The following is a 21165-nucleotide window of genomic DNA, read 5'->3' on the forward strand; positions in this document are numbered from 1 at the left end:
TGCAAATTACTCCTTAATTTATTAATATACTTAATACAATTGCAAACTTCCAATATTTTGTGTATATCTGTGTATGTGTACATAAAGTCTGAGAAGCTGAATAAAATTTTAAAGTAAAATTTTAAAGAAAATTTTTATGTTAAGAATGGCAACACATTCTCAAGGAAGAAAAGAAAAGACAGCAGGATGAACTTTATCAGATTTCAACAACTGCTATAAAGATACAGTATTCAGCCTTGGCCACCTGATGCAAACAGCTTACTCTTTAGAAAAGACCCTGATTCTGGGAAAGAGTGAAGGCAGAAGGAAAAATGGATGATAGAGGATGAGATGGGTGTACGGCATCACTGACTCAATGGACATGGGTCTGAGCAAGCTCTGGGAGCTGGTGATGGACAGGGAAGCCTGGTGCACACCATGGGGTGGAGTCGGACACGACTGAGCAGCTGAACAGACATAACAGATCCATACATGAAACATTAAGTTATTAGTTTAAAGATTTTTACTCATGGGACAGAACTGAGAAGCCAGAAAGATAACACACAAATATGGAATCTTTTAATAACAGAGTCAACACTTATGGTCTACGCGGAGAAAAATACATTTTCTAGGAAATGGTATTGTTGACTGGATAGCTAACTAGGCAAACTAAATAAATATTGGGTCCCTACCTCACATGATATAAAAATGAAGAAGAGCTGCATTTCAGACCGAATGTAAAAAGTAAAATTCTCAAGCTTAACCGAAAGCTTTCATCTCCAGTTGAAACACTTCTGATAATTTTTGTTGTTATTCATTTCTGGATCAAAAACTTGATTCTAGAGTGAGCTGTGAATCTGAGAACAGTGATCCTGTGATTATAAAGAATAATCTTACAAAAGTATTTATACCAGATCAAACAAGATGAGGTCATTAATTTGCTTTTCCTTTTATTATAAAAGTAAAATAAAAAATAGCATTTATAAATCAAAAAAAAAAGACAATATGGAACATCAATTAAACCTATCCTTTAAAAATGATTTGCAAATTTGACAACAACAAAATTAAGAACTCCTATTCATTAAACAATATAGACAGACAATAAAAAATTTTACAATTTTGGGATAAGATATTTTCACTGTATACAACCAGGAAAATATATTATTCAAAATAAGATTACTCTGTGTATCAATAAGAAAAATAAATTTAAAAAATGGAAATAGAAAGGAATAGGAATTTTACCCCAAAGTAGGCATATATGGTTCATAAGCATAAATAAGAGATCAACTACATTAAAATTAGTAAAATGAAAATTCACGTGACAGTGAGTGCCTCACCATGATGAGAAGAAATGAAAAATCAGGCAACATTAAGTGTCGACAGGATGCAGAGCAATGGGAATTCCATCCATTACTGGAGTAAAATAGGTATATCAACTTTGGGAGGCAGTTTGTCATATACTACATAGTAAAATTGAAATGTGTATTCCTTGGACATGAAATTCTACTATTAAATATGTACCCTAAGAAAATATTGCCTCTATCCCATAACCATGAGCAAGGATACTTAGAGCAATATCATACATAACCAACACTGGAGATCTCTCAACATGGCTACAAAGTGGAAACTGTTGTAGAAAATCAAACAGCAGTAACAGTGAATGAACTAGAATTGCACACGTGCCGATGGACAGGTCTCAGAAACAATTCTGAATGAAGGAAGAAAATCATACACTATGATTCAATTTTTAAAGTCCAAACACAGGCAGAAGTAACAGTATTAGTTAGAGGTAAGAAATTACGGAGGAAAGTAAGTGGGAACATGGATTTCGAGGTTTGGAGGAGACAGAATAGCAGTAATAACCATATTATTTGGCCTATTTATTAAGGACGGAGGTGTTGATTTTGGCTTTGCACCTGCATGTATGTCTGTGTGTGCATACTTCTTTTATTTATATTGTACAATATTTAAAAATGATGAATTACCGTCTATTGTGCTTTTTATATATCCTCCAGTGATTCACACACATACTACTATTTAAGAGCTTTTTAATTGCACAAGCCATGTCTACTTTAGGAAACTTGTTATAGTACCAATTTTCTTTATAGGTCAATTTCCCTTGCCCCAACTAAGGATGTAAAAATTTAAGGTATGTTTTCCAGTAGGCAGAAAGGGTAGTATTACACAGAAATAAATATGAAGTATTTCCTTTTGTATCCAAAATTTATTGACACAAGCATAAGACAGGCACACCAAATCAAGTGAAAATAATTTAGATGGATAATTACAGTTATCATTGGTGGAGTTTATAACATGTATAAATAATAGGCCAATTATTTAAATATATTTAAATATAAATATATAATCTATAGTCCTAATAGCAATTTTGCAAAGTAGAATATCAGAAAGACAAACTGACTTGCCACTTACACAAAAAAGCTAGAGTAAGAGCCCAGCTATATCTCTCTCTCTCACACGTGCCCTGTCATGACTTCATTTTGCCCAGACTTTATTACTAGGTGTCTGATAGTGGGGTGTAATGGAGCATAAGAAGACCTGACTTAATCTCACTCTGCATCTGGTTAGCCATTTGACTTTGGATAATATTTCATGAGTTCTTAAGACCTCAGTTCTTTTTCTTTCCTTTTCTCTTTTAAGGAATTGGAGATTACAAGACTTATCAGAGTCACTCTGAAGTTTAAACAAAATTCTATGTAAAGCACCCAGCACAAAATATCTATTCAATACCTTTTCAGATGATGATGATAATGATGATGAATTTTCTGTTAAATTATGGGAACAGCTCTCCAATGGTTATAAAGAGGAACAGAGGGCTGGCTGAAGGGAGGGCTGATCAAGCAAACAGGGAGAAGATGAGAGAACTAGCCAAGTGAGAATACTGCTAAAGAGCTCACTTTCATGACCCTGCGTAGAGTCTTGGCCAAGCAAGGATGATGTAATCTGGAAGAGGCTGATGCTCTGAACACAGGGAACGTTCTTGGGGCAAGCAGGGGTTAGGCGACAGCCTTACTAAGAGAAAAGGACTGAAAGACAAAAATGCAGGACTCTCATTAGGTCAGGCACCCCTGACCCAGAGCTAAGAACATTTGCAGCCCTGAAGAGCCTCATAACCATGTGAATGCCCTTACCTTTGTCTTCCTGGCTGAAGAGTTATGAGGAAGGTTGGCCAGAAGAATCTCAGCCTGCAGCTTCCCAGGGTTCTGCTAATCATCTGACCTGGGATGCACAGTTTCACTGCTAGGCAGACGCTTTTAGCAAACCACAGCTTCTCTATTCCTGTGATATCTTCACCATGACACAGAAAAGACCAACAAACAACAACAAAGCAACAGAGCTCCTTATTCTGAATAGTACAATATGGGCTTCTGTCAAGTTATTATCCCTGGGTTACTACTTCTGCACCCTTCTGAATTCTTGTTGGCAACAACCTAAGTCCTTATAGAAGGACTTCCTTTTATCCTTTACTTTTTCTAAGATGTAAAATGTTTCTTCTATCACTACCTCAAGACTAGAACTGTGCTATGCGTAGAAGAACCTACTGAATTCCACTGAACCACCTGTTAGCTTGCCCAAATATCATCAACCTCAGGTCCCTGGCTCCTCTGATCCACCTGCCAGTGTTTAGAACTGTGGTCTTCCTTTCATCCTTGGCCCAGCCAGTTAGATACTCTACAGTCCCAATGAGTGAACCACGCTCAAGATATGTGTGTGTCAAGTTAAGCAATTCAAGATAAGTGGAGCTATTCAAGATACCCTCAGCAATTATTGAAAAACATGCAACACAAAGCATACAACACGACAGATTTCTAAAACTCAAATGACCTCTTGCTCATTTCCTATTGTAAATGCAATTCTTTTTTTCCTCTCTGACATTTGAAATTGTTTTGGTTCTGCCCATCATTGACCACCAACGGTGCCATGAAACCTACCTTCCTGTGCTCAGAAGGAAGGCTAATGAGAGACGCTGTAAGTGACAAAGCAAAGCAGCACTTGGCTTACACTGAACTCCATACCTGAGCGCATAGCCTCTTTCTGCATGCTGCCATAGTCATGCCAGTCCTTTCTTCTCAAACCATCTGTCCATGCATAGAACTGCCCATCTCCCAGGCCCAGTGGGAATGTCTGTGGAAAAGGAAAGTATTCAGAGCATAAAAAGGAGGTAGTTCCTTCTGTGTGGCTGGTAAACACAGCCAGATGCATCATAGGCAATCAAAAATACTCCAATAACTGATTCTCCCCATCTACTGAAAAGAAAGGCATTGCTAGTGACCCGATGGACACACATTTTAAAACCTTTTTTTCTGTTTTTAAAATAACAGCCTGTGTCACACACAACATCTACCATTTCCAATTTTATTTTATCCAAAGCCTCTCATAATTTAGTGCAGCACTGCATCTGAGCATAAATGCCTAGCCATTTATGGCAGTAGGGCTATTGATTTTGTATTAAAACAAAATACTTTTTTTGTGTGATTTGTACAATTTTCACTCATTTTGATCAAGTACATCTTAATGGCCTGATGACAATATTAGCAAACATTTGTTGAATGCTCACTGTATACCATGTACTAAGATATTTTATGTATAGAAGATCCTTCAGTCTTTACAAGAGTCTTTGACTGTAAATCTCCATGTATCTGCCACTTAAAAGTATTAATAGAATAACTTGAATGAAACTACAGTGGCCAAGCCAGGAATTGGGCCAGTTCTGTTAAGACCAAAATTGAGGTGCTAAGGACTATGAAATACTACCTCCCATCAAGAATTCTGTTAAAATATGGTATGTGGCTATGTGTACAGTTGAAATGATCACCAAATCAACAATGTAGTCACAACAGGCTCTATGCTTTCATGAAACTCAGTGTGTTCTAATGTCACCTTGACTATTATTTTTGTGTACCTTGCTGAAGCTGCTTCTTTCTTTATGGTGCTTATTTTGGTAATAAATAAAATGTTTGGGATGAAGCTTATCTTCACAATCTCAAAAGTCAAGATAATATAAAATAAATGATTTCATACTCACATACCATTTTCCTTTAGTTCATTTTTGGAAATAATATATCAACAGAAAAAAATAGAAGAACATGTTTGAAAGTTTCAGTTTAGGTAAAACAGAAGATGGATAGTTTCAGTGAGGAAACTAAGAGCCTTTCCAAATAAAAGTTCTTACTTCTTCGTCTGAAGCAGGACAACTATTGTACTTATGAAAAAAGTATCCACCTTCAGTCCATGTTTATAGCTCATAAAGCTTCCACTAGTTTGGAAAGAATAAAAATGGATCTTAATATTTTTTAAAAAGTGGTAGTTAAATCAGAGGAAAGACTTTCCAGATCAGGTGATTATTATCTAAATATATTTTTTAAAATGTTCATTATAGTCATTAAGTTCAGGAAAACAACAACAGGGGAATAAACATACAAGGATGATGGTGAGTTTACAAAAGATATTAAGAATAAATTTTGAAAGGTTTAATACCAATACAGAAAAAAAGCCTCATGCATTTTTTTCTGATTGATATTTATTTTATAATTGGAATACAGCTCTAGGCAAGAGAAGATTTGGATCAAGATTATTCTCAAATTGATAAAAATGTGCTTCCAGCAAGAGCTCTTGTGATCCGAACCACTGGCTCATGAAGTCCTCTAGGCTGAGGTCTGATCATGAAGCACTTTCACTACATTTTCCAGCGACTAAATAAAGATGACACAGCAGCAGACTCATTGATGTGAAGATATAGTGCTGTCTGGGCGATACCTTCTGTTAGGCAGAGATGGTGCCCAAGGCCATCCTGTTGGGGAAGACGGTTCCTCTCATTAGAGACACTGAGGTTTTCAGGCATCTTTCAAGGATTCCTGGCCTGAAATGAGAGCCTCTGTGTGAGCTATGATGTCCTGAAGGCCACTGTTGTAGTTCAATGGCTAAGCTGTGTCCGACTCTTTGCAGCACACCAGGCTTCCCTGTTCTTCACTATCTCTCAGACTTTGCTCAAACTCATGTCCATTGACTTGATGAGGCCATCCAACCATCTCATCCTCTGTCACAGGCCAATGGGAGGAACAAAGATGGCAGCTGAGCAGTGGTTCCAGTGGGAAACAGAGTGTGTCTTCCCAGTATTTTGGAAAGGGAGGGGGTCAGTTTTAGGACCTTGACCTAGTTGTGCACAACATGTATGTTGCTCAGGGCACACAACAGTGTCATGTGACAGGAGATGGACTAGGGGCTAAAGATACCCAACAATGGCCAACTTTCTCCCCTTGCTCAATGATGCACCCAATTCCAGGTATGATGCATCTCCACAGACCCAATAAGCAGCAGGTTAATGGGTCCCAGTAGACACTGAGTGGTTCCCCCTCACCCAGGGGTGTCAGGTAATGCACCCATCCCTATAGGATGTCCCAGGTCAAATCTCAGAGCTGTACCTGTCCCAGGTGTCATGGGGCTTGGTGTTCTCAGCCCACAGCACACTGATCCCCAGTGAGAGTTGGGAGTGGCTGTCTCCCTTGACTCGGTACCTTTAGAGTGCCGGGTGCCTCTGCAGGTGTCCCTGGTCTGGCATACGGCAAAACAGGCTCCATGGGTTGATTGCTCAAATGTCTTAAAACTCAGCTGGTACCTCAGTCTCCCCAGCCATGTTGTTTCACTTGTTAGTAATTTAACCCATGGCTTTAGTATTCCATTTGTTTCTTTCTACAAATTCTATTTGTCCACCATCATCTGACATCATCTGGCTTTTTACCCAGCCGCATGGGGCTGTTTAAAGCACCTGAGGCAGGGCATATAATACCCATTATGCACAGTTCTTGAATGGTTTCTCCTATTTCCTTAGGCCCCCAGGGAATTCATTTTGTTTGACAATTACCATTCTGAAAGGAGTACATGAAGGCTTATTTCATATGCAGAGTACATCATGTGAAATGCCAGGCTGGATGAAGCACAAGCTGGAATCAAGATAGCCAGGAGAAGTATCAATAACCTCAAATATGCAGATAATATAACCCTTATGGCAGAAAGTGAAGAAGAACTAAACAGCCTCTGATTGAAAGTGAAAGATGAGAGTGAAAATGTTGGCTTAAAACTCAACATTCAGAAAACTAAGATTATGGCATCTAGTCCCATCACATCATGTCAAACAGATGGGGAAATAATGGAAAACCTTTTTTGGGGGCTCAAAAATCACTGCAGATGGTGACTGCAGCCATGAAATTAAAAGATGCTTGCTCCTTGAAGAAAATCTATGACAAACATAGCATATTAAAAAGCAGAGTCATCGCTTTGCCAACAAACGTCTGTCTAATCAAAGCGATGGTTTTTCCAGTAGTCATGTATGGATGTTAGACTTGGATTATAAAGAAAGCTGATCACTGAAGAATTGATGCTTTTCAACTGTGGTATTGGAGAACACTCTTGAGAGTCCCTTGGACTGCAAGGAGATCAAACCAGTCAATCCTGAAGGAAATCAATCCTGAATACTCATTGGAAGGACTGATGAAGAAGCTCCAATATTTTGGCCACCTGATTGAATGAGCTGACTCATTTGAAAAGACCCTGCTACTGGGAAAGATTGAAGGCAGGGGGAGAAGGGAGTGGCAGAGGATGAGATGGTTGGATGGCATCACTGACTCAAAGGACACAAGTTTGAGCAAACATGGGAAAATAGTGAAGGACAGGGAAGCCTGGCATGCTGCAGTGTCCAGAGTCAGACATGACTTAGTGACTGAACAACAAATCCATGTCTAGGAAGAAACACAATGATGACATTAGGAAAACCAGTCACGAACCTTGGCAATTTTTTTTTCTTTTTCTCCTCTCTCCTCTTGTAAGGGAAATAGAAGCAAAAAAAAAAAAAATAAAAATGGCCCTAATTAAAAGCTTTTGCCCAGACAAAGAACCATCAACAGGTTCTCCTGGAATAGGAGATGATATTTGCAAAGTATATGACTGATAAGGGGTTAATAACCAAAACATGTAAACAGCTCATGTGACTCCACTTCAAAAAAAAAAAATCTGATAAAAAAATGAGCAGAAGATCTGAAAAAACGTTTTTCAAAGTTATAAAGGAGAGATACAGATGGCTAATGTGGAAAGGTGCTTAAACCTGTTATTAATAATTATCAGAGAAATGCAAATCAAAATCACAATGAGATATCATCTCACAACTGTTATGCTGGTGATTATGAAAAAGAATAAATCTGTTCTCTAGGAAGTAAAGGGAAAGCTCATATAATGTTGGTGGGATTGTAAATTGGTGCAGCCATGATGGAGAACAGATGGGTGATTTTACAAAATGAAAACCAGAACTACCAAATAATTCAGCAATCCAGTCCTGGGTATATTTTTGAGGAAAATAAAAATAGAAATTCAAAAAGGTATATGCACTCCCATACTCATAGCAGTATTATTTACAGTAGCTAGGACATGGGAGCAACATAAGTATTTATCAACAGATTAATGGATAAAGAAGATGTGGTACATATCATATATACAATGGATTGTTACTCAGCCATAAAAAGAATGAAATTTTGCCATTTTCAACAACATGGTAGGTACATGTGTGTGTGCATGCTTGCTCAGTTGTGTTTAACTCCTTTGTGACCCCATGGACTGTAACCCACTGGGCTCCTTTGTCCGTTAGATTTCCCAGGCAAGAATACTGGAGTGGGTTGCCATTTCCTCCTCCAGGGGATCTTCCCAACCCAGGGATCAAACGTGTGTCTCCTGCATTGGCAGGTGGACTCTTTACTGCCGAGCCACCTGGAAAGCAGAGAGAGGTAAATCAATAAACCTAAATCAGTCCCAGTCCATTTGAAAAGAACCATCTTAGTTCTGAAAGCTTGCAAGTCTAAGAGTCACTCAATCAAGTCGTGTTCAACTCTTTTTGCCACCCCATGGACTGTAGCCTGCCAGGCTCCTCTGTCCATGAAATTCTCCAGGCAAGAATACTAAAATGGGTAGACATTCCCTTCTCCAGGGGATCTTTCTGACCCAAGGCTCAAACCCATGTCTCTGCCATTGCAGGCAGATTCTTTACCATCTGAGCCAAATCGTGACCACCAATAAATGACTCTATTGAATTCTGGCCTTTCCTTCCATAAGAGCCATATCCAAGGCCAGGTTCATTTGCTCCTCTCCTGATATGGCAACCCACTCCACTGCTGTTGCCTGGGAGATCTCATGGAACGGAGGAGCCTGGTGGGCTATGTTCCATGGGGCCACAGAGAGGCAGACATGGCTGAGGGACTGAGAGCACACACACACACATACACGACATAAGGAAGAACTCGGATCTGGGGCCAGAAGACATAAATTCAGGTTTCAAACCATATGAAAAAAATGTACATTTTCTCTAGGCCCCTCAGCTAATTCATATCTGAAATTAGAGTAATAAAAATAGTACCCGACTTATTCACTTGACAAGCATTTTCGAGTAGTAAATCAGATAAAGTATCTGAAAGCCCTGGCTGATCATAAAGTGATATATATAAATGTGAGTTGTTTTCACAGTCTCTCCTATTTTTAAAGATGTTTGAGTTATTCCCACTGCCCTTGAAAAGTTACACCATAGTTGAAGAGACAAAACTTATATACAGTAAACAAATGATGAAGTATGTGGTCCAAAGTATACTATAGTAAATGTTAACAGAATATGGTGATGGGTATAAGTTCTTACACTGGATGTCATTAAGTTTCTTATATATTATTGCTATTGGAGAAATGTTCTAAGAAATCACATAGAAAAATAATACAATTAGAGCAATAGTAATATAATGAATGACATGGCTGAAAAAAAGACATAACTGACATTTATTCTTGTAAAAATCTATCCTCATAAGAGTAGGAGGTGAACTCAAGTTCAGAGATGTTAGAGTCACATAATAAAGTCCTCCAGAACTCATAATAATAAGTGGCAAACTAGAATTTGAACCACACTCATCAGCCTTTAAATCTTATGGATTACTAAAAATACACTAGCATGGATATTTCTCATGATTCCCTCATTATCCACTTATTCAGTCATTTAAAAATGTTAGGATACAAATAAATGGGTGAAATTAAAATATCTTCTCACACCATATAAAAATGAACAGAAATATAGGTATATATCTAAATGTAAGACCTGAAATCTTAAGAGAACATAGGCAGTATATTCCTTGACATAAATTATATAAATATTTTCTGGATATGTCCTTTAAAACAAAGGATATAAAAGCAAAATTAAACAAACTGGACCTAATTAAACTTACAAGCTTTTGCACATCAAAGGAAACCATTGATGGAATGAAAGACAAACTGTGGAATTGGATAAAATATATGACCAACAGGGGTTAATATTCAAACTATATAAATGGCACATACAATTCAATATGAATGGCATTCTAACATGTATACTATCATGTAAGAATTGAATCGCCAGTCTATGTCTGACGCAGGATACAGCATGCTTGGGGCTGGTGCATGGGGATGACCCACAGAGATGTTATGGGGAGGGAGGTGGGAGGGGGGGGTTCATGTTTGGGAACGCATGTAAGAATTAAAGATTTTAAAATTAAAAAAATAAAAAACTAAAAAAATAATAATTTAAAAAATTAAAAAAAATAAAAAATCAAGAAATGGAAAGAGAAGACTTCTTTCCAAAGAAGACATACAGATGACCAACAGGCACATGAAAACATACTCAATGCTGATAATTTTAGTAGAAATGCAAATGCAAATCAAAACCATAATGAGATTACTGTACACCTGTCAGAATGGCTATCATCAAAATATAAACAAATAACAAACGGTAAAGATGTGGGGGAAATGGACTGTTGTTCACTGTTGGTACAATGTAAACTGGTGCAGCCATTGTGGAAAACAATGCAGAGGTTTCTCAAAGACAACTAAACATAGAATGACTATGCGATCCAGCAATCCTTCTCCTGGGGGTACAACTGGAAATGAAAACAGAAGCACTTCACTGGAGAAGATACATGAAAACAATGTTCATAGCAGCGTTACTTGCAATTGCCAAGGTATGGAAACAAGCCACATGTCCTTCAACAGATAAATGGATAAAGAAGATGTGGAACATATATACAGTGGAATACTAGTCAGTCCTGAAAAGAATGAAGTTCTGCCACTTGCAGCAATGCATATGGACCTAAAGAATATTACGCTTAGTGCAATAAATTAGATAGAGGAAGACAAACACTGTATGATCCCTTATATGTGGAATTTAAAAAATAATAAAAATAAAGGTGGGCTTCCCTGGTGGCTCAGATGGTAAAGAATCCACCTGCAGTGAAGAACACCTGGGTTCAATCCCCAGGTCGAGAAGATGCCCTGGAGAAGGAAATGGCAACCCACTCCAGTATCCTTGCCTGGAGTATCCCAGGTCATAGGAGCCTGGCAGGCTACAGTCCATGGGGTCACAAAGAGTCGGACATGACTGAGCCAGTAACACTCTCACAAACAAATATATATGCAAAAAAGAAACAGGTCCAGAGACACTGAAGACAAACTCGTGGTTACCAGTAGGGAGATGGAAGGACAGAAGGGTAAATTAGGAGTATGGAATTAAGAGGTAAAAACTACTGGGTATAAAATAGATAAGGAACATTGATATATTTTACAAACAGGGAATTATACCCATTATTGTCTAATAACTTTTAATCGAGTATAATAAGTAAAAATATTGAATCACAATGCTGTATACCTGAAAGTAATATAATATTGTAAACGAACTACATGCCAATCAAAAGGTTAGGAAATAAAACTAGAGAGACAGATAAAGTCAAAGAATTTCATAGACAGAACTTTAGACTCAATGTACTGGGCATTAAAGGGTCATTAATGACTCAAACTGAAGAGCAAAATAATCTCATGTGATACAGAAGTTACTTCTGTTCTAACATCCTCTTCCTTCCTAGGTTTCAACCCAACTCCAGAGCATGCAAGGAGCCTACAGTACCCTACAGAGAAGGTTCTCCATGTTTGCATACCCACAAAACAGACTGATAAGTTAATGTCAGGATACAAAATAATTTCCTTGGTATACAGAACTATCTTCTTCTTTCCATTCTGTCTAAATTCTCAGATGCGACACTGTTAACATAATTCCAAGAAGTGAACAGAATAAAATAAAAATAAGCCTGAGTGAGTGTTGCTTCCAAGAAGTGAACAGAATAAAACAAAAATAAGCCTGAGTGAGTGTTGCTACCGGAACCCCCAGTCCATCCTCTAGACTGTGTAAACATGGTATGGGAAGCAAAGCTAGGGCCGTGGATGTATGAAGCAGGAAGGAGGGTACACGGAGGAGGGCCCCTCTTACTTTAGATCTTAAAATCTGCGTCGCCATATCAAATACTTTGATTTCAAAATGTTAAACAAATTCAAGTAGTTATAAAACAGGGTGGCATTCACTATTCCTAAACTCAAAATGCCAGCAAATTTGGAAAACTCAGCAGTGGCCACAGGACTGGAAAAGGTCAGTTTTCATTCCAATCCCAAAGAAAGGAAATGTCAAAGAATGCTCAAACTAGCCCACAATTACACTCATCTCAGACGCTAGTAAAGTAATGCTCAAAATTCTCCAAGCCAGGCTTCAGTAACGCGTGAACTGTGAACTTCCAGATGTCCAGGCTAGTTTTAGAAAAGGCAGAGGAACCAGAGATCAAGTTGCTAACATCTGCTGGATCATCGAAAAAAGAGTTCCAGAAAAACATCAATTTCTGCTTTATTGACTATGCCAAAGCCTTTGGCTGTGTGGACCACAACAAACTGTGGAAAATTCTGAAAGAGATGGGAATACCAGACCATCTGATCTGCTTCCCGAGGAATCTGTATGCAGGTCAAGAAGCAACAGTTAGAACTGGACATGGGACAACAGAATGGTTTCAAATAGGAAAAGGAGTATATCAAGGCTGTATATTGTCACCCTGTTTATTTAACTTATATGCAGAGTACATCATGAGAAACGCTGGGCTGGAAGAAGCACAAGCTGGAATCAAGATTTCCGGGGGAAATATCAATAACCTCAGATATGCAGATGACACCACCATTATGGCAGAAAGTGAAGAAGAACTAAAGAGCCTCTTGATGAAAGTGAAAGAGGAGAGCGAAAAAGGTGGCTTAAAGCTCACCATTCAGAAAACGAAGATCATGGCATCTGATCCCATCACTTCATGGCAAATAGATGGGGAAACTGTGGAAACCGTGACAGAGTTTTTTTTTGGGGGGGCTCCAAAATCACTGCATATGGTGATTGCAGCCATGAAATTAAAAGATGCTTACTCCTTGGAAGGAAAGCTATGACTGACTTAGACAGCATATTTAAAAGCAGAGACATTACTTTGTCAACAAAATACAAAGGTCCATGTAGTCAAGGCTATGGTTTTTCCTGTAGTCATCTATGGATGTGAGAGTTGGACTATAAAGAAAGCTGAGCGCTGAAGAATTGATGCTTTTGAAGTGTGGTGTTGGAGAAGACTCTTGAGAGTCCCTGGGAATGCAAGGAGATCCAACCAGTCCATCTTAAAGGAGATCAGTCCTGGGTGTTCATTGGAAGAACTGATGTTGAAACTGAAACTCCAATACTTTGGCCACCTGATGTGAAGAGCTGACTCATTGGAAAAGACTCTGATACTGGGAAAGATTGAGGGCAGAAGGAGAAGGGGACGACAGAAGATGAGATGGTTGGATGGCATCACCGACTCAATGGACATGGTTTTGGGTAAATTCCAGGAGTTGGTGATGTTCAGGGAGGACTGGCATGTTGTGGTTCATGGGGTCACAGTTGGACATGACTGAGGGACTGGACTGAACTGAACTGAAGCCAATGGCCAGGTGTACGCCATACTCTTAATCAAGACCTCACTCAGCCTCACTCAGAAGTTGACAGCAGTGTCTTCTATTTGGTATAAATCTGACTGAGATTATCAGCACCCTGAACAGATACATGTATCCTATGTATTCACATTGGTACCTCAATACCTGAGAGCAGAGAATGATTTTTTCATGCATTACTTCAATGAACTACCTCTACAAGACGGCTATGTAGGTAACTAAACACTGTTCTGGATTTTATGTTGAGCACTAAAAAGACAAAACAACATGCTCAGGATCCAAGATAGTTGTTTTTTTTTTTTTTTTCCTGATGACCAGCAGTTACGCTGACCACCCACTTTGCAGAATGATGTTTTGTAATACTGAAATAATTTATTTTATTATGCATATTTCTGGGTGGAATTTGTTTGCAAAAAAAATGAATGCTATCATACTCATGCTTTAATAATATGAACATCTTATTTTAGATGCTTATAGCCCTGGAATTTCTTTGAAAGGAATGGTGCTAAAGCTGAAACTCCAGTACTTCGGCCACCTCATGCGAAGAGTTGACTCACTGGAAAAGACTTTGATGCTGGGAGGGATTGGGGGTAGGAGGTAAAGGGAACAACAGAGGTTGAGATGGCTGGATGGCATCATTGATTCAATGGACGTGAGTCTGAGTGAATTCCAGGAGTTGGTGATGGACAGGGAGGCTTGGTGTGCTGTGATTCATGGGGTCTCAAAGAGTCAGACATGACTGAGAAACTGAACTGAACTGATTCATGTAATATAGAGTGAATCTATTAGTCTCTCCGTTGTGTCTGACTCTTTGTGACCCCATGGACTATAGCACCCAGGCCCCTTTGTCCATGGAATTCTTCAGGCAAGAATACTGGAGTGGGTTATCATTCCCTTCTCCAGGGGATCTTCCCGACCAGGGATCAAACCCAGATCTCTTACACTGCATGGGGATTCTTTACTGTCTGAGCCACCAGGGAAGCCCTCATGTAATATAAGAAACACACAATTTAAGACTTCTACTAACAGTTCTTGCTTCCTGCTCTGATCTCTCTGAAACGATGATTTTTAATCTTAAGGCAACCATTTTAGAAGTTTTATGTCAAGATCACAATAATTTACTCTGCTACACATGGTGTCCACATGAATCTGATCCAAGTCCTTTTTGTAATACCTCATTGTTTTGTTTTTAATTTAATTTTTAATTGGAATAAAATTGCTTTACAATGTTGTATTGGTTTTTGCCATGCAACAATGCAAATTAGTCATATATAAAATATATGTATATATTTATATTTATATCCTCCTTCTCGACCCTTCCTCCCCTCCCCTAATCCTACTCCTCTGTGTCATCACAGAGAATCAGGCTGGGCTCCTTGGGCTATTTATTTTCACATGAACATATATATATAAAGTCAATGCTGCTTACTTAATTCATCCCACACTGCTTCTCCCAGTGTCCACAAGTCTGTCCTCCACATCTGTGTCTCCATTCCTTCCCTGCAAATAGGTTCATCTGTATAATTTGTCTAGATTCCACATACATGTGCCAATTTCACAATTTGTATGGAAACACAAAAGACACAAAATAGCCAAAGCAATCTCGAGAAAGAAAAATAGAGCTAGAGGAACCAACCTTCCTGACTTCAGACTTTACTAGAAAGCTACAGTCTTCAAGACAGTAAGGAACAGACACAGAAATATAAATAAGGGCGAATGGAACAAGACAGAAAGCCTGGAGATAACCAGGCACATATGGGTACCTAATCTTTGACAAAGGAGGCAAGAACATACAATGGAGAAAAGAGCCTCTTCAATTAATGGTGCTGGGAAAACTGGACGTAAAAATATGTTTAAAAAAGGTGGGGGGGGGGAGCCTGAAACTGCTTCTCAATGAATCATTTATTCTTTGATTATTGGAAAGATTTAAACATTTGTTTTCACAAAGGTCATATGATTCTCATTGTACGAATTATTGGGACATTAGTGAAGAATTTTTGAAGATACTTCCCTGTTTAGATCAAATGCATGTCCCCGTAGCAGAAATAGAAAAAAAAAAAAAAGGCTGTTTAATTCCTTTTCTATATTGTTAACTTGTATATTTCATTAACATTATAGCCAGAATTAACAGTCAGTAAACAAAACTTTGGTTAATAAGTAACCAGAGAGATTAGTAGTAAACTATTCACCTTAGAGTAAAGGACAACATCATGAAGAGAGAGTTTTTAGTTAAAGAAGGTTTCCCTGATGCCTCAGACAGTAAAGAATCTGCCTGCAATGTAGGAGATTAGGGTTCTATCCTTGGGTTGGGACAATGCCCTGGAATAGGAAATGGCAACCCACTCCAGTGTTCTTGCGTGGAGAATCCCAGGGACAGAGGAGCCTGGAAGGCTATAGTCCACAGGGTCACAAACAGTCAGACAGGACTGGCCAACTAACACTTTAGTAAAAGAAAATTGACTGAAGTGCCTAATAAAAGCTGCCCTGATATTAAATAAGGTGAGGAGCTCAGCAGTTGTCATAATCCAGCTGACAGACCCTATTTCCGTTTAATCGTATGACGCAGGAGAGTTGTGTTACTGACCCTCAAAATTACTCTAATATTTACTTTTTGCATCACAACAGAAACATGTCAAGACAGTAGGAAAGCCCTCCACATCATGATTTCTATGCAGCAGCATATCTCAGCGAGATATTCACCAGATCAGCATCTTACAAAAATGACACATTTACTGAGATTTAGTCCCATCTCAAAGTATTCTCCTTGTGATTCCTAAGGGGGAAGATAAAAACAATCAGGAAAACAGAACAGAAGTAGATGGCGTTTCTGAGAAAATTGAAAAGCAAAGAGAGATTATGTTGAAAAAACAAAATCTTTTAACCTGCAAGCATCACCTGATCCCCAGGTGATGGAAAATCTATACATTTGCAGGTTTCTGGGTGTATTAAGCCAGAGTCATGACCCCTGAATTTTTCTTCAGAAGGTCATCATAGAGTGCCTCTGGAATTCCACCCTATCAACTCGTCAAGGGAAAACAAAAACAGAAACACAGGGTATCCTCAGCTGTTCTCCAGAATCAATAGTATTTTAAAATGTGACTCTATTTTTGTACTAATCTGAACTCACTGTGCTATGTCTAAAGGAAAACATAAGACACAGAAGCATGAAATGAAGACGAGAGAGGAAGAACAAATGTCTTCTGCCATGGTGTGTTAGTGACCACCCCGCCCCCCCCCAAAAAAAAAATCAAATAGAGTGTCAGTACTTGTTTCCAAGTTGCAAGTGACCCAGACACTTTTATATATCCACTAATGGAATAAATGGTCGCTCAGTCATGTCCCAACTCAAATTAACCCCATGGACTACAGCCCACCAGGCTCCTCTCTGTCCATGGGACTCTCTAGGCAAGAATACTGGAGTGGGTAGCCATTCGCTTCTCCTGGGGATCTTCCCGACTCAGGGATCGAACCTTGCAGGCAGATTCTTTACCATCTGAGCCACGAGGGAAGCTCCTCAAAATATATAGGAAACCAGTAAACTAAATAATATTACCTTCAGTGAGATCTTTTACACTTTACTAATTTGTACATTGTGGGAAAAGATTGGGCAGAGATGAGTTTGGGAAACACTGAACTGGAGGTTCGTGACACTGTACAGGAGACAGGGATCAAGATCATCCCCATGGAAAAGAAATGCAAAAAAGCAAAATGGCTGTCTGGGGAGGCCTAACAAATAGCTGTGAAAAGAAGAGAAGCAAAAAGCAAAGGAGAAAAGGAAAGATATAAGCATCTGAATGCAGAGTTCCAAAGAACAGCAAAAAGAGATAAGAAAGCCTTCTTCAGCGATCAATGCAAAGAAAAAGAGGAAAACAACAGAATGGGAAAGACTAGAGATCTCTTCAAGAAAATTAGAGAAACCAAGGGAACATTTCATGCAAAGATGGGCTTGATAAAGGACAGAAATGGTATGGACCTAACAGAGGCAGAAGATATTGAGAAGAGGTGGCAAGAATACACAGAAGAACTGTACAAAAAAGATCTTCATGACCAAGATAATCACGATGGTATGATCACTCACCTAGAGCCAGATATCCTGGAAGGTGAAGTCAAGTGGGCCTTAGAAAGCATCGCTGAACAAAGCTAGTGGAGGTGATGGAATTCCAGGTGAGCTATTTCAAATCCTGAAAGAAGATGCTGTGAAAGTGCTGCACTCAATATGCCAGCAAATTTGGAAAACTCAGCAGTGGCCACAGGACTGGAAAAGGTTAGTTTTCATTCCAGTCTCAAAGAAAGGCAATGCCAAAGAATGCTCAAACTACCTCACAATTGCACTCATCTCACATGCTAGTAAAGTAATGCTCAAAATTCTCCAATCCAGGCTTCAGCAATACATGAACTGTGAACTTCCAGATGTTCAAACTGGTTTTAGACAAGGCAGAGGAACCAGAGATCAAATTGCCAACATCCGCTGGATCATGGAAAAAGCAAGAGAGTTCCAGAAAAACATCTATTTCTGCTTTATTGACTATGCCAAAGCCTTTGATTGTGTGGATCACAATAAACTGTGTACAATTCTGAAAGAGATGGGAATACCAGACCACCTGACCTGCCACTTGAGAAACTTATATGCAGGTCAGGAAATAACAGTTAGAACTGGACATGGAACAACAGAATGGTTTCAAATAGGAAAAGGAGTAGGTCAAGGCTGTATATTGTCACCCTGCTTATTTAACTTATATGCAGAGTACATCATGAGAAATGCTGGGCTGGAAGAAGCACAAGCTGGAATCAAGATTGCTGGGAGAAATATCAATAACCTCAGATATGCAGATGACACCACCCTTATGGCAGAAAGTGAAGAGGAACTAAAAAGCCTCTTGATGAAAGTGAAAGAGGAGAGTGAAAAAGTTGGCTTAAAGCTCAACATTCAGAAAATGAAGATCATGGCATCTGGTCCCATCACTTCATGGCAAATAGATGGGGAAAGAGTGGAAACAGTGTCAGACTTTATTTTTGGGGGGCTCCAAAATCACTGCAGATGGTGACTGCAGCCATGAAATTAAAAGATGCTTACTCCTTGGAAGAAAAGTTATGACCAACCTAGATAGCATATTGAAAAGCAGAGACATTACTTTGCCACCAAAATCCGTCTAGTCAAGGCTATGATTTTTCCAGTGGTCATCTTTGGATATGAGAGTTGGGCTGTGAAGAAAGCTGAATGCCAAAGAATTGATGCTTTTGAACTGTGGTGTTGGAGAAGGCTCTTGAGAGTCCCTTGGACAGCAGGGAGATCCAACCAGTCCATTCTGAAGGAGATCAGCCCTGGGAGTTCTTAAGAAGAAATGATGCTAAAGTTGAAACTCCAGTACTTTGGCCACCTCATGCGAAGAGTTGACTCATTGGAAAAGACTCTGGTGCTGGGAGGGATTGGGGGCAGGAGGAGAAGGGGATGACAGAGGATGAGATGGCTGGATGGCGTCACTGATTCGATGGACATGAATCTGAGTGAACTCTGTGAGTTGGTGATGGACAGGGAGGCCTGGCGTGCTGCGATTCATGGGGTCGCAAAGAGTCAGACATGACTGAGCGACTGAACTGAACTGAACTGAACTGAACTGAAAACCTAGAAGAAGGATCCCTAGTAGGTAACTGGATTCACTGGTTGAATGAAAAATATTTTCCACTGGAAAATTTCACTTTAAAAATTTATTTACACAATATATTTTATCTGACTACACAGACTTGTTCTTATGTGGATGAAACAGAAATCCTTCAGGCGTGTAATGCCTCTGAACATCTACTAGTCAGCTTTTAATAGTATTGATTATTGTGCATAAATATAATTTGTCTACAGTGTTTAAGGGGAGGAGGGTAATTTCCATTTTAAATACCAAGCGATAACATGTCAAGACATGACAAGTGAAAGAGAAAGCACTTAAAATTTAAATCTTAAAAGGGTTCAGGACCATGACTTTCACAGCTAATCATTTCAAATATCAGCAAAGAAGTTTCCAAGCTCTTAATTTAGAGTTTCTCATTCAACAAATTGTAGACATGAAAGACAATAGGTCATTGTGTTTTCCGGGTAACTACTCTGTACCATGCAAATAATTCACTTATGGGAAAGCAACTTTGATTATTATAATTATAGCTTATAGTAAAAAAATTTTTTTAATTAGAACTAAATGCAAAATGTTTAATTAGAACAAAATGTTTTATTTTATAGAACACAGATATGAGATCAAACAGCATATTATTAAGTGTTGAAAATATTTATTATGTTTGGCCATGAAACAAAATAAATGAAGATTTGTGGAATATTTATGATTTCTATGTTTAAGAGTGTCAATTGCACAACTGTGCAACTTATTCTACATTTTATGTCCTTTGGTATCTTGAAAAGTATCAATGAAGGAGATATTTCATGTCAATAAGTATAGATGCCAAGAAGAAAAAAAATAAAATAAAATATTTCATTTTTATAATAAGACATGGATAATTTGCTTCTTTAGAGAGATAAAATAATTGGTGATTAGGAGCACAGATTTCAATGCCTCACTTCATCTATAAAATGGGAATAAAAACATTTTTCTCACATAGTTATAAAATGAAGATAAGGTTAATTCATCAAAACATCCATTATAATACTCAGCACACAGTAAATATATAACAAATTACACTTTCCTATATTATGAGAATTTAATTATACTTTCAATCTGATATAACCTAATAATCATAAGCCTTTAAGTTAATATTTTGGCAAAGATAATAAAGTATTACTGAATACCTACTTGTGTGGAAACTAGTAACCTATGTAGCTAAGAAATAGAGGAAAACAATAGAATAAGAAAGTCTAGAGATCTCATCAAACAATTAGAGATACCAAGGGAATATTTCATGCAAAGATGGGCACAATAAAGGAAAGAAATGGTAGGGATCTAACAAAAGCAGAAAATATTAAGAAGAAGTGGCAAGAATACACAGAAGAGCTATACAAAAAATATCTTCATGACCCAGATAATCACGATGGTGTGATCACTCACCTAGAGCCAGACATCCTGGAATGAGAAGTCAAGTGGGCCTTAGGAAGAATCACTGAACAAAGCTAGTGGAGGTGATGGAATTTCAAAAGAGCTATTTGAAATCCTGAAAGATGATGCTGTGAAAGTGCTGCCCTCAATATGCCAGCAAATTTGGAAAACTCAGCAGTGGCCACAGGAGTGGAAAAGTCCAGTTTTCATTTCAATCCCAAAGAAAAGCAATGCCAAAGAATGCTCAAACTACCCCACAATTGCACTCATCTCACACACTAGTAAAGTAATGCTCAAAATTCTCCAAGCCAGG

General features: G+C 38.5%; 1 protein-coding gene across 1 annotated transcript in view; it reads right to left on the reverse strand.

The window, feature by feature from the left end:
- GALNTL6 (polypeptide N-acetylgalactosaminyltransferase like 6) overlaps nucleotides 1-21165 on the reverse strand; it is a 1485023-nt gene that overhangs the window by 996335 nt on the left and 467523 nt on the right. The window contains exon 2 of the mRNA XM_069576771.1: nucleotides 4014-4122. Within this exon, the coding sequence (XP_069432872.1) occupies nucleotides 4014-4122 (109 nt within the window). The remainder of the gene's footprint in view (nucleotides 1-4013; nucleotides 4123-21165) is intronic.

This window comes from Ovis canadensis, chromosome 2, assembly GCF_042477335.2.
Source record: "Ovis canadensis isolate MfBH-ARS-UI-01 breed Bighorn chromosome 2, ARS-UI_OviCan_v2, whole genome shotgun sequence".
Taxonomy (NCBI): domain Eukaryota; kingdom Metazoa; phylum Chordata; class Mammalia; order Artiodactyla; family Bovidae; genus Ovis; species Ovis canadensis.